The 13,534-nt window shown below is 38.9% G+C and overlaps 1 protein-coding gene across 1 annotated transcript; it reads right to left on the reverse strand.

Moving 5' to 3' along the window:
* Positions 1-10,009, reverse strand: mppe1 (metallophosphoesterase 1). The gene is made up of 9 exons (XM_039816416.1): positions 9,270-10,009; positions 9,047-9,155; positions 6,920-7,023; positions 5,801-5,881; positions 3,889-3,997; positions 3,509-3,589; positions 2,285-2,407; positions 1,879-2,019; positions 1-897 (listed from the first exon to the last, which is right to left on the reverse strand). The coding sequence occupies exons 1-9, from the start codon at positions 9,518-9,520 to the stop codon at positions 712-714; spliced, it is 1,185 nt and encodes a 394-aa protein (XP_039672350.1). The 5' UTR covers positions 9,521-10,009; the 3' UTR covers positions 1-711.
* Positions 10,010-13,534: the final 3,525 nt, after the last annotated feature.

Genomic DNA, 13,534 nt, shown 5'->3' on the forward strand with positions numbered 1-13,534 from the left:
AACAGTTTAAGATTCTGATTTATTATGTACAGTTCATCAGAAACGCTTCAATAATTTGGCAAAAACTCTCACTTAACATTTGGCACAGAAAATCTGCAATAAATATATTGAGATATGCATCATAAAAACAACGAGGAACCTGGATGGATTATCACACATTAACAACAAAAACACACTGTGTTCAGAGTGTGAGATGATCAGTGTGTTTACATCGGATCACAGTTAACATCAGAGTGAAGAGACAGAAACCAACATCTGACTTTAAATCAGACCAGGGACAGTAAGTATTTACATATGTACTTATTGTTTGATTTGCTTATTTAATGCCACGTGTGTACTTTCTAATACCTCTGCCAGTCACAGGAAAACTTGTGAAATTAGTGACGGTTACTTTTCTGTGATTGAAAGCTCCACCTGCCTGGCACTCCCAAGGAAGGTAAAACAAACACCAGTGATGATTTGTAACAACAATTTGGTCCCACGTCTGCTTTGTCGTCACAGGGTATAGTGAGAAACTCTGAATCCTTTTAGGACATTTAAAACCTATTTGTGTCTTTCACAGTGTCGTTAAAAACATTTGGACAAACAAATCGAGGTCGTACAAACATATCTTTGACCCGTTCAGAAGAGGAACGTCACATTTGCAAATCCTCGCATCAAGTATTTACCAAGTCTCATGGATCCGTCCTGGTGCATTCTGGGTAACGTAGTTCACAGAGACTTGTGCTTCCCCAGCAGGCAGAGGCTGAGGCACTGCAGCAGGCCTTTCATCCACAGACAGTGAGCCAGGAACAGCAGCAGCATGCAGGCGCCGGCCGAGCAGTAAACACTGATCACCGTGCTCTCCTCCGGCAGGAAGCACTTGGACAGAGTGTAACTGCCAGGTGACACAGAGGCCTAAAAGGGAGGAGGAGTGGGAGACAAGGATAAATGGGTGAGAGGTGATAATCAGTGTTAATATTGGCAGAGGTGGCTGCTTAGGGCCACTGGGGGGCACTGTTATTTGGTTCCTCGCTGCACATTTTTATGTTAATTTGACTATTTAAAGATGCAACCCCTGATTTGTTATTGTCCCCATTACACAATTGAATGGTGCTTTTCACAAGTTTGGCATAATTACACATTTTGGGGGCACTAGAATATATTTTCAAAAAGGAACTCTTACTAGGTCCGTTTAACAGCTGTTCTAGAGCTTTCCATTATATCACATTTACACTTTACACTCTTATTTATTGTAGATGTTCACATTGCAATATGGACAAGAAGTCTTTAAGTTCTGAAAAAGCTCTCCTCAAGTCCATGACAAGTGGGAAAACTCCATGTGGTCAAAGGCTCCGGAACAGCCACTAAATGGACCTTGTGATAAGATTTTCATCACAATTTCTGTTCAAGGTAAAGAATGAACGTTTAACTGGATATTTTAAGATGAATATGAATAGCATATTTTTGGAATAAGACATTTTAGCTGTTTTTGGTCACCACCATCTTTGGAGGGAAATAGCTTGCTCTTTAGCTGCTAAATGCTCCAAAATGTTCACCAGTTAGTCTCTGTGTCTGTCTGCTGTTTGCTGCTAAGCAGGTATGTACAGTGGATTTATCTGAGCTTTTTCTCTGAAAACCGCTGTCTGCTGTGGCTGAAAATGACGTTATGAGAGAGGTGAGAGTGAACCAGGTGAAAATTCTCTGTAGGTTTATCACTGTGAGAGACAGTCATTATAAAAAAAATATTGATTATAGCAGCTTGAAGAATTCATACTAAAAGTATTTTTCTAAACAAAAAATGAACTCACCCACACTCATCATCATCATTTACCATCATTTGTTTACATAATCTCTGTAATAACAGAACACAACTCTCCAGATATTGTTGTTACTCACCAAGATGAAGCTGGGGTTGTTTCTGTTCCTCCAGCTGAAGGACGGCACGCTGATTTCCGGGTACTTGTTGTCATGGAGAACCTCACATCCGCTGTGGGTGTGTCCACTCAGGATGAGGCGGGGCTTAAACCACTGCAGCAGCTGAAGAGAGAAAGCCCACATCTACCTCAGAGGCCGGTTGCTGCTCGCTTACATCATCAGTTTCATCATCATCATCATCATCTACTGTTTCTATACGGGACTATTTCTGACCGTAGACTCTTGTACTGTATTTTATTGGATGAAACCGCTTCAAAGGAGAGCCATGTTTTGAGAGAGAGCGAGAGAGAGAGAGAGAGAGAGAGAGAGAGAGAGAGAGAGAGAGAGAGAGAGCAGATGCAGTGTGATGAGACTGCAGAGTACTCACCCGCTGCGAGGCCTCCTTAGACAACACGTCATACTTCTCTCTGAACAGCAGGTGTCGCTCTTCAGGCGGTGCAGCGTCCAGTCCTGTGCAGCTGGCGTCGCTCACTCTGTACAGAGGATAGTGCTGGAGGACAGGAAAAACATGATTATTATCACATCTTCAGTTTTTTATTGGTTTTATTCCAACACCACCTACATTAAGAACTCCAATGTGTTATTTCCATGGCCTAGGAAGGTTCAATCAATATTTGTGAATATGAGCTACTCTCTCTCAAGCCAGAAACCAGTAAGTATCAAACTTGTGATGTCATCAATGTTTTTGCAATTTTGATATTGCAAAGAAAAAAAAATATAAAGAGATGATTGAGTGGGACAGTTTAGTCTGAATATTGTGGTACAACAGCAAACATACAGCCAAGAAACTGTTGAAACACTTGTGCTAAAGCAATTAGTCAAATAATAAATGAGTCGATTGACAGAAAAGTTTGTTGTGAACAATCAATTTAATAGCTGAGTCATTGTTTTAGTCATCAATTAAAGAAAAATACCAAATGTTCCCTGGTAGGATTTGCTACTTTTTCTGGTTTATATAATTGTAAATTGAATATCTTTGGGTTTTGGAGTGTTGATCGAACAAAACGAGTAAGGACTGTCAATAGAATAATTGTTTAAAGGATGTGTTTGTAAATGTTTCTGTTTGTCTTAAGACAATATTCACATGCTCATGTGTATGTTGAAACAGTTTTTAGTCGCTGTAATCATTCCCTCTGTCCCTACTGGCTGTGAAGAGATCCCTTCTAATTTAAATGATGGGTGACAAATTCCACAGTCCTCGCAGATGATACAAGGCTTCGGCAGTGTGAATTTAGTAGGTATCTTTTCTTTTGTGCAAAATTCACTCTTTCTTTGACTATCAGACAAACACAGCTTGGGGGAAAAAAAAGAGAATTTCAACCTCAAGTAACCAAAATATTGAAAGAGTCACGTCAAGGCCAGTGTGGACAGGAGAAACCTGTCACAAATCACAATAACCAAAAATCTGTCAATGTACATATTGGTTTGTGAGTAATGTATCAAGACAGACTTATCCTTTAATCAACTAATTGTTTCTGCACTAATCCTTTCCCTGACCAGAGCTCCTTCTGATGAGCAGTGAGTGCCGCCTTGTCTGTTTAATGTTTTCAGACAGAAAAGGGACCACATGCAGCGTACACCTGCCGTTTACCTGTAACATGATGGGGGGGGTGGGAGGGTAGAGCTGTGCGCCTTCACAGCTGTCCGTCACTCCGCTTCCCGACTGCGAGTTCTGCAGAAAAGACGACATAAAGAATTCATCGGCTGTCCGTCCTAAAACATCAGTCATCATTTTTATTTCATGTCTCTCCACTTCTTCTGTTTTTGTGCCGTTTGCAGGAAGAAGAAAAAAAAAACAGCTGCCACTTTTAATGTTTAAAAAGAGCAAAACACGTGCTCCAGGTACGACTGGATACAAGTGTTTTTTTTCCTTCTTCCTCACTTGATTTGAGTTTTTCACACTCCATGTGCAGCAGAGTGTGTTGTGAGCATGAAAGTGTGCAACCGACTTCCAGAATTCTTTCTTCCCACCTGAAGAGAACAGTTGAGGTCTCTGGAGAGTTTGATCAGCTCCTTCTCCACCGACTGGCAGATGGGACAGCCGTCGCCGTGCAGGGCCACGCTGTTCACCAGCAGAAAGCTGAAGAGAGAGAGAGAGATAGAAAAGTCTCAGTAACTCTGGCATGAAGAGCTGCAGTGAGGCTGTAGAGATACATCATTTTGTAATGTTTTTATTCTGGGTGTTTTAAGGAAGTTTGGTCGAGTAATGTCCTCCACACAAGCATCGCTGCACTGACCTCTTTAGGTTTAAAGGTTGAGCTGCTGACCAGCCATTATAACTCAAGCTCAGTGCGGTGTCTCTCCCGACGCTGATGTAGGACATACATCAGTGCAACGCTACATCACTGCTGCACAGATAAGGTTATTTGTCTGGTTGCAGTTTGGTGTGAATCCCACCATGACAACATTCAAAGTGTCTATTATTATTATGGTCTACAGTTAAGCTGCACAAAGCAAATTATGTATTTTGTGGATTTGTGGACAATTTTGTGAAAAAACATACATGTAAACATAGGAGTTTAATAGTAAACATTCACATCATAAATATAGAGTTTTATAGAACGTTTGGTTCTTGTTTAATTTGCATGTGGTAAATGTCTATAATAAAGGCATAATCCATATTTTGGAGTATTGTCGAATACATCGCACATTTTTTGTCTTTCAGATATGTTTACCGTACATGAGTTTCTTAATATACAGTATGTTCCATAATAATATACTTTTAAATTGACAAAAAGACAAAAACTAAAAACATACACTTTTATTATCTTTTACTTTTAAAAAAGGTGCAATATGTAATATATTCACTGTATTTAATCAAAAAATTACCACAATGTGTCATCAGATATTAACAAAATATGCTTAGTTGAAATTACATTAAAGTGATGTCATTTTATGAACTTACCAGACTCACGTTACTGATGATAATTTATCCAAAATATCATTGTGTAAATATTTTGTGAAAGCACCAATAGTCAACACTACAATATCGTTGCGGTATCGATATCGAGGTATTTGGTCAAAAATATCGTGATATTCCATATCGCCCAGCCCTAGTACTGACTGTATAACTGGTCTGGAAGTAGTAGTACCGACAATCTCCCCCCTGCCGAAATTCGGTCAAATGCCCAACCCCAACCAATCGAGCTGCTTCGTAGGGCGGGTCTTGGCGTGGCCATAGTGGGATTCGTAAATGTGCGGCCGGCGGAGAAAACTTTTTTCTGTAGTAACCATTTTAAATGCTAGCTGTCAGTATTACATATTGGACCTTTAACTCGGTTTGAATTTTTACCAGGTGTCTTCATTTTTATATTCTTTTTTATATATTCTGTATATAAATATCTATTTAATTTTCTAGTTGTTATCTTGATCATGATAGTAGCCTAATCTCACTAGAAAACTACATCATATCAAATGATTTCTGTCTATATTGAAATCCTCAAACCATATTTTCTTTAAAAAAGTAAAGAAATTATAGAATATTAGAATCAAATAATATGTCAACCCTAAATAGAAATCCCTTGTTTCCTTGTTTTTTTTTTAAAGAAATGAATGTCAACAAAAAAAAATAAGGTAGGTCCCTGCACCAGAATTGATAAATATTAAACCTAATTTGCAATGGAAAATAAATTAAATGTTCTTCGTTCAGGACTCAATAACAAACTCAGATGACTTGATAAGAAGGAAACAGCAGATATTTAAGATCTCTGGAGCAGGTTACTGTCCGTTGTCTTGTTTAAAAGCACGTTTTTTTTTTGGTGCGGACTAACTCAGGGGTTCAACTGACTTTGGGCCGTGCAGGGTTAAACCTGCGACCTTCTAGCCTGCTGAGTCACATTCCTGCAGGGTCATCAGGTTGTGTTGCATCTTCCTCGTCACTTACTTGACTCCCTTTTTGGTGACGATCCTGGTGGAGGAAGCGTTGAAGACCTTCTCGAAGCGCTGCAGCTTGAACCAGTCCATCCTGCAGGGAGACACAACACGCTATTCACACCGCAACAAAAAACAACAACCTGCTGCTCAGTCTGTCGCGTCTGTCTGTCATACGCTGATTCATAAGAGCTGTGCCATCTCACTTCCTGCTGCATGCGTCTAATCAAAGCACATATGAGCCGCTGTGTGTCTGCATAATCCCACATTTCTGAATCACAGGCGTCAGATACTAAACCGTAGGAGGATTTTATACATCTTATTGTATTTGCTTTCACTGCTTCTTCCCATGATATATTAAGACGAGAGTTTAAAACAAAAAGAGTGTTACATACAGAAGTATGTGGACACAATATGCGCAACATCTCTGCAATATAATGCAATCCAATACAAACACACAGGCTCAAAAAAGACCATAAAGTTGAATCCAGGCCTCTGTGATACATGCATTGCATTAAATCATACAGGTTATTCTTTCAGGTCCTTTTTCTTACAGATTTGTTTATGTGACCAAATAAAGTGAAGTGCCCATGAAACAATACATCAGACAGGACCCTGAGTGTCCTTACAGGTATCTAGTTAGTTAGTAGATCTGCTTAGAAGTGGACTTTTCCTATAACTACGTTCCTGTAACTACTTGGTCGGAAAGCGGCTTATGGCCCTGTCCATCCCTTGTACAGTATATCTAATCCTAATTGGCTGATAATCAAATATTTCCTAAAAAGTTATGCAATGTGGGCAAAGTCCTTTTGTTCTTATTGTTTGGCTCTGCACTGTAACTGTAATGGCTTGAGGCATTAGCAGCTGAAGTGTCTTCTCTAGTTACAAAAACGTTTCGAGTCAAAGTCTGTCCGTTTACTGTGACAGTGAATAATTACACTATAAAATCATCATACTGAGGTATTCTGAGGTCTAAAAAGTGACAAATGGTGTAATCAAAGGCCTTACTTTGTTGTGACTGATACCCTGAACCCTGCCCAGCTTTATCTGGAGTAACCTGAAGCTGATCAGGCAGTTTCCCAGAATAAAGGTTTAACAGTAAAAACAATAAAGCTGTTAAGCTTGTTCTTACTCGTAATGGAAACCGATGTCATGATTTCCAACCAGTACAACCAGTTCTGTGTCAGTTGAGTGTCTAAACATCCTGTGGAAGCGCCGCACGTCATCCTCCCAGTGCTGCGGAGAGAGAGAACAATCCAAACACACAGCTGAAGCAGGTTTCACTATAAGCCTTAAATAAGACAGAAATGCCCATGGGAAGCTCATGAGAGTTAATGGGATCTCTGAGGGTCACCCAGCAGCCCCCATGGGTGGCTGAGCCAGGCGGCTTTGATTCAGACTCCAGATTCAATTTTGCACCTGCAAGGGCCAAAGCTGCACACAGGAGGCCTTTAATTACATCAGTGCTGTGGGTTTATGTGATGTTTTTCGTACTGATATGTCTCTAAATGACTCCTGGTGCTCCTTTTAATTAGGGCTGACTGAAAGACGATTAGCTGACAATACTTTAATAATCGATTAAGCTTTGAAGTCAATTATCAGGCAACTTCTATGGTTTTAGGTAATAAAAAATGCAGACTTGCTTTTTGTTAAGGTTTTATATCATTTTAAATTGAATATATTTGAGTTTTGGAATCTTGGTCGGACAAAACAGGCAACTTGAAGACGTCAATTTGGGTTTTAAGGAATTGTGATGGTTACTTTGAACATTTATAGAGTAAACAATTGGTCAAAAATGAAAATAATCATTAGTTGCAGCCCTACATTTAGTATTATTTCTGCTTCTGCAAATTCAAAGTAGGGCTGGGCGATAGGGAGAAAATCAGATATCCCGATATTCATGACCAAATACCTCAATATCGATATTGCGGCGATATTCTAGGGTTGACAATTAGTGCTTCAACAAAATATCTTCACACTTATATTTTAGATAAATAATCATCAGTCATGTGGACATAATGTCTAAGTGTGGAAAAGGCAAATAATAGAACAGCTAGAACAGTCTGGTAAATTCAGAAAATGACATCACTTTACTGTAATGCAGCTTTTAAAACCAGTAAAAGACAACACTTATGTCATATCACAATATTACGATATCCAAAATCTAAGACGATATCTAGTCTCATATCACGATATTGATATAATATTGATATATTGCCCAGCTCTGAATGGATGAATGAAAGAATGAACTCTGTGAAATTGGAAGCCTGAAACAACAACAATTTTAATAATCAGTGAATTGTTTGCTACTTTACAGTGTTTTATATAATTTTAAATAGAATATATAAGGGTTTAGGACAATATTTCAAACAAAACTTGTGACGTTCTTTTTTCACCGTTTTATGCCGTGTGTACCACATGACTAAACCGATTAATCAAATAAATAACTGATAGATTAATCACCAATAAAGATAATTGTTAGTTGCAGCCCTATTTCAGACAAAACAAGCAACTTCAAGATGCCATCTTGGGCTCTGGTAACTATTAACGGGCATGTTTTCTGACATGTAAACTAATCAGTCAAGAAAATAATTCACAGATTTCCACAATGAGAAAACCCTGCAGACCTACTTTCACTATTCCTCTTTCTGAAAATTCAAAGATTTGAGTCATTCTTCTTGCAAAAACATCCATGGAATACAAATTACAGAAGAGATGCCAAGCAAGTGTGAAAATGATTGAGGAAGCTGACGGGGGAACAGTAAATTAGTGGAGATTTTACAGTCTGCACGCTCTCTTTCCTGTTTTAATGAGACTGTGCAGCACTTGCTCAACATCTCATCTTTCTCCTATCTGACTTGACGGATCCCATTTGACAATCCAGTAATAGATGTGTGAGAATTCCCTGTTTTTTTTTCCCAAAGCAGGATGGATGTACCATGGAGAGCTGAGAGGATGCAGGCTGCTGCTGCTGCTGTTGGTGTTGGTGTTTTCTTCAAAAACCTGCAGCCTCTCAGGCCTGGATGGTACAAGATGATGATGATGATGATGATGATGATGATGATGATGATGATGATGATGATGATGATGATCAGAGTACCGGCCTCTGCTCTGCATCCACATATTGTTCTTCCACCACCACCACCACCACCACCACTTTGATCATCATCATCATCATCATCATCATCATCACCACCATCATGCTAAGCACTGTGGGTTTGCAGAAAAAGCAAGAAGGAAAAAGGAAGCTTTACGTTACCTTCTGCGAGCTCCACTTGCCTTCGTCGAAGATATCCCCGAGAATAAACACTATTTCGGGCTTGAGCAGCCACAAAGCGGTCTGGAAAGCCCTCTCCATCTGCCATTCCCTGTGCGTTCGGAGACAACAAGTAAGCGTTATTTGTTGTTTTTGAGCCCGGAGCACAGATGGATAGAGAGAGGAAGAGTGATGGATTGCTTAAAAAAAAAAACAATGTCATTACCTCCTCAGCTTGTCGAACCAATGTCCCCCGACGGCTCCGAGGAGGTGGGTGTCCGATAGCACCATAGCGCGGACTGTTGAGTCCATCGGCCGGCCGTCGATGCCCTCTCCGCCCCGGGCATGGTTGATCTTCGGCCAGGCGCACTTGAGGATGGTCGGGTAGTAGATGACATACTCGCAGAAGAAGAAAGCACCGCTGACCAGGAGAATCAGCACCACCGCAACCATCCATTTGGCGCTAAACCTCGGCATTTCTTTGTTATTCGGCGTTTGGGATGCCCTGAACTGGCGCACTGGCGGTGATGGAGCGGTCCATGAGGCATCTTCCCCTCTTCCAGACCCGACTGTTTAGGTCTCCAGCCGTGTGATGCTCATGGCAAGGTGCTCTGAGGCTGCGCCGGATACAAAAAAAAAAAAATAAAAAAGCTCCGTGTGCTAGTCCCGGTGATTCAAAATGTTAGATAAAAAGTTAAAAAAAAATGTCCTCTGCTTGTGGACTGGCAGACTGATGTTCTTCTCGCCTGCCTCTGCTTCGCAATCTAATCTCTCCTCACAGCTCTATAACGGTCAAGCTAGAAACACTTCCGGTGGTCGATTTTCAAAATTAAACTGTAAACAATCCTTTAGAAAAGCATTATGGGTTTTGGTTTTGAGCAGTGATGAAAGAAGTAGGTAGATATCCTTAGATCTTATACTTAAGGAAATGTACTAATACCACAGTGTAAAATTACTCTGGTACTTAAGTAAGATTCTTTTATTGTTGTTAAGACAGGAGTTTTATATGTAGGCCTATAAATAGTTGATGTTATGTTTTGCTTTTAAAAAACATTCTTATTATACTTTTTTAAGAACTGTGAACATTTTCTACGTTGTATTGTCAAGTAAAAGTAGCAATACCACAGTGTAAAATTACCTACGTAAGGCCTAAGTAAGCCCTTTTAAGGCAGGAGTTTTAATTCTTCCACTTGTTGGGCACATTTAACATGAAACTACAGACAATTATGGTCAGTGTAACGCTTATCAGTTCAATTTTCTAAGCACAAACAGAAAATTGGAAAAACAGGTTCAAGATCCAATTTTTTAATTTGTCAAGGTGGAAAAAAAAATGAAAATTGGATTTGAACCCATTTTTCTGTTTTTCCAAATGTCCGTTTGTGCTTAGAAACTTGAACTGATAAGTGTTACACTGACCAATTAGGCCTATAACATCAATGTGTCAAGCGTTTAAAAAGAATACAAACTGTAAAATAAAGTGTTGTGCCCAGTAGTTGAGGAAGTATTTGTAAAAGTACTGCATTCAAAATTCTACTAAAGTAAAAGTAGAAAAGTAAAAGTATTCATTATGCAGAATGGCACGTTTCAAAATAATATCTATTATCCATAATAATCCATAATAATTTATTAGCGGATTTATATTTTTATATTAATAATCTGACTCTGCAAAGTAACTCATGTCAAATAAATGTAGTCGAGTAAAAAGTACAATATTAGCTTCCAAACTGCAGTGAAGTAGAAGTATAAAGTAGAATAATATGGAAAGTAAAGCAGGCCTACCAGTAACTGAAGTACAGTACTTGAGTAACATTACTGTCCAACACTTGTTGCGGTTAATAACATTAATTAAATAAAATCAATAAATAAATCAAAGAAGAGAAGCCTAGCCTATGCAGCTGCCTGCAAAACAGTTTGCTGTTAGAAACCTGACAAATATAAAACATTAGTTTACACTCATGTAAATCTTGTTTTTCAACCGGATCTTTCACTTTTTGTTTAACTGAAGAAGTACCACTTTTTTGTGTGTTTTTTCAAACGTGACGAATTTAACTCAATTTAAAAGCAAAAATCGGCTAACTTCCGGTAGTTTTCTTGCTAAAACCTGCTACCTTGACTGTGCTTTGTGGCGAGGCAAAGGGACGGTCGGCCGAGAGAGATTAAAAACACCTCAACTGAAAGTTATTAAAAAGCCAAGTTATAAGTCTGTAAACTATTAAACTATTGATAAATCTTATTAGTGGTAACATGGCATCTGTCCAAACAAAAACTAACAGATGGAAAGGAGCCAACGACCATGGGACAAATGACATGAAGTGTTTAAGAGCAGAAATCTAATCAGCATGAGACTGCTTGTGTGTGCAGCTCTGAAACTACAAACAGAGAAGAGTTTGAACCACACAGGAAACTGCTCTGAAGAAACTGTTGAAACCTGCTGAACCAGTTGGTTTGCAAGAGTTATGTAGGCCTATGTCTTTGCTCTCTTCACTAAACGTTTGTTCCAGCAGCAGAAACAGATGTGTATTGCAAGATTTAAATCGTCCAGAATGAGGAAGATTCAGGAGTGAAAGTAGAGCACAGCAACAGCACAGAGGGGAAACTGAAGCATGACAGCATAATTAAAGGGAAAGGCCTCTCAGTTTTCAGACTTATGATTCCTTTGTGATCATGAATGGGTATTTCTGTCTATAGAAACCAAAAAGGGTGGAGACTCAAAACTCTGCTCCTCTCCAGATGTTCAGCCTGACTTTGCTCCACTCACAACAGACTTTGAGGGCATGAGTATCTGCTTTAAACTGCTCTTCAAATGCATTACTTTGTTTTAAACCCTAAAACATTAACAAAGCTGTCCTGTGGGCCCAAGTCTGAAGGAGAAAGCACTGAGAGATTGGAGCGACTCTCTTTTTGAAACAATCAAGAAATACAATTCACACTTTTTTAAATTATAAATCCTGCTTTCATTCACAGTCAGCATCTTAGCTACCATTGGGGACACTGAGGTAATGTCCTCAGTAGTTTTCTGGGAATTTGTGGGGGTCATCAACCTTGGGGGAGCTTAAAATCTAGTAAACAAATTGCAAAGGTTTTAGGCCAATCTCAGTTTAAGGCTAGTATTCAGTATTTCTCCACCTGAATTTCATTAATGGCAGCAAATTTCACTCCTGGCAGCTTGAAGAAGACTTTAAAATACTATTTAGACCTTTCACACAAGAGCTACAGCTAAGGCCAGAGATTACTGCCTACTGCAGTGTAATCTTTAGTCTCTCATAGGAGGTCAAACTCCAAAAACATTACTAAAACAACTGGGCACTGTGGCAAATGTTACTCTGACTAAATAGTAACTAGTGCCTTTGTTGAGGACTATTTCAGCCGCGGATAAATACACATTGACATGTTTTTGATGTTGTTTCTGGACACTGGAGCTCTATCTTACAGAGGAATAAGATATATCAAGCTACATAAAATATACTTTGATCAGTTAATTTTTTTTTTTTTCGTGGGATTTGTTGACAAAAAAAATAGAACATCAATATAATTGAACAGCTGAATCTAAAAAAAATAATGGAATCAGTCTATAAAATAAGTTCTCCTTAGCTTGCCAAAAACTCCAAACTTCCCTTTTTTCTTCAAATCTGCAGGAAACACTGATTCATGCGGTCATTAACTTAACAACTGAAAGCGACAAAGAAGACATGTGAGTCAGATTTGCATGTCAGGGAAAAGGGCACCCCGCTCGTGGTTAAAGTATCTGCTGGTACTCTGTGATATTGTGTCCAAACCAGATTTGATTAATGTTCAATAAGTCTGCCTGGTCAGCCTCCAGACACTCATTAGTAGCAGTTTGTGCAGATGTTATTCAGCGTGGGTCAAAAGAAAAAAATAACTGCTCCCCTTTCCTGAGACCTGCCAACGCTGTTTCACCACAGCTGAATTTAAATGTGTGACTCAGCTTGCCTGCTGTTTGAAGGAATAGTTTCCATAGAAATGTGTGATAATGGATCTGAAGAGAAGAACCTGCAGTTTTTGCATAAAGTTTTTCTTTTCTTCGAATTAGTTATTTCTAGCTTAAAATTGAATTGTGGAGCAGGCCATCTGTCCAGGTGGCATTCTGAGACTTGCAGGGCATTAGGAAATAATTATTCATTAATTATTCTGTTAGAACATTTATTTAAATTAAATGTCTGAATGTAGTTACGCTTGTAACATTTATGTGGATAGCTCTAAAACTGTCCTCCTTTAAACATAAAGGAATATATCTGACCTTATGGGAAATAAGCATATTCGCTTTCTTGCTGAGACAGTTAGATGAGAAGATCGATAACAGTAGCCTGGCAACCAGCTGACGTAACACAAATAATTGTAATTTTTCAACAAGTAAGCAAATAAATGTATGCTGTATCCTAAAACTTAATTTCCAAATTATCAAAATAAGTTGTACAGTTATTTAAAAATAAATAAATAAATGTATTTAAATAAAACAGAGCCGTGCCAAAC

This window comes from Perca fluviatilis, chromosome 11 (assembly GCF_010015445.1).
Source record: "Perca fluviatilis chromosome 11, GENO_Pfluv_1.0, whole genome shotgun sequence".
Taxonomy (NCBI): Eukaryota; Metazoa; Chordata; class Actinopteri; order Perciformes; family Percidae; genus Perca; species Perca fluviatilis.

What these genes read in the sequence shown, in the direction of transcription:
- mppe1 (XM_039816416.1), bottom strand. Translation starts at nt 9,520, where the DNA reads ATGCCGAGGTTTAGCGCCAAATGGATGGTTGCGGTGGTGCTGATTCTC. An exon ending in GTCACCAAAAAGGGAGTCAA is followed by an intron (nt 3,998 to 5,800) that starts GTAAGTGACGAG and finishes CTCTCTCTTCAG; the next exon opens with CTTTCTGCTGGTGAACAGCG. An exon ending in ACAACCCCAGCTTCATCTTG is followed by an intron (nt 898 to 1,878) that starts GTGAGTAACAAC and finishes CCTCCCTTTTAG; the next exon opens with GCCTCTGTGTCACCTGGCAG.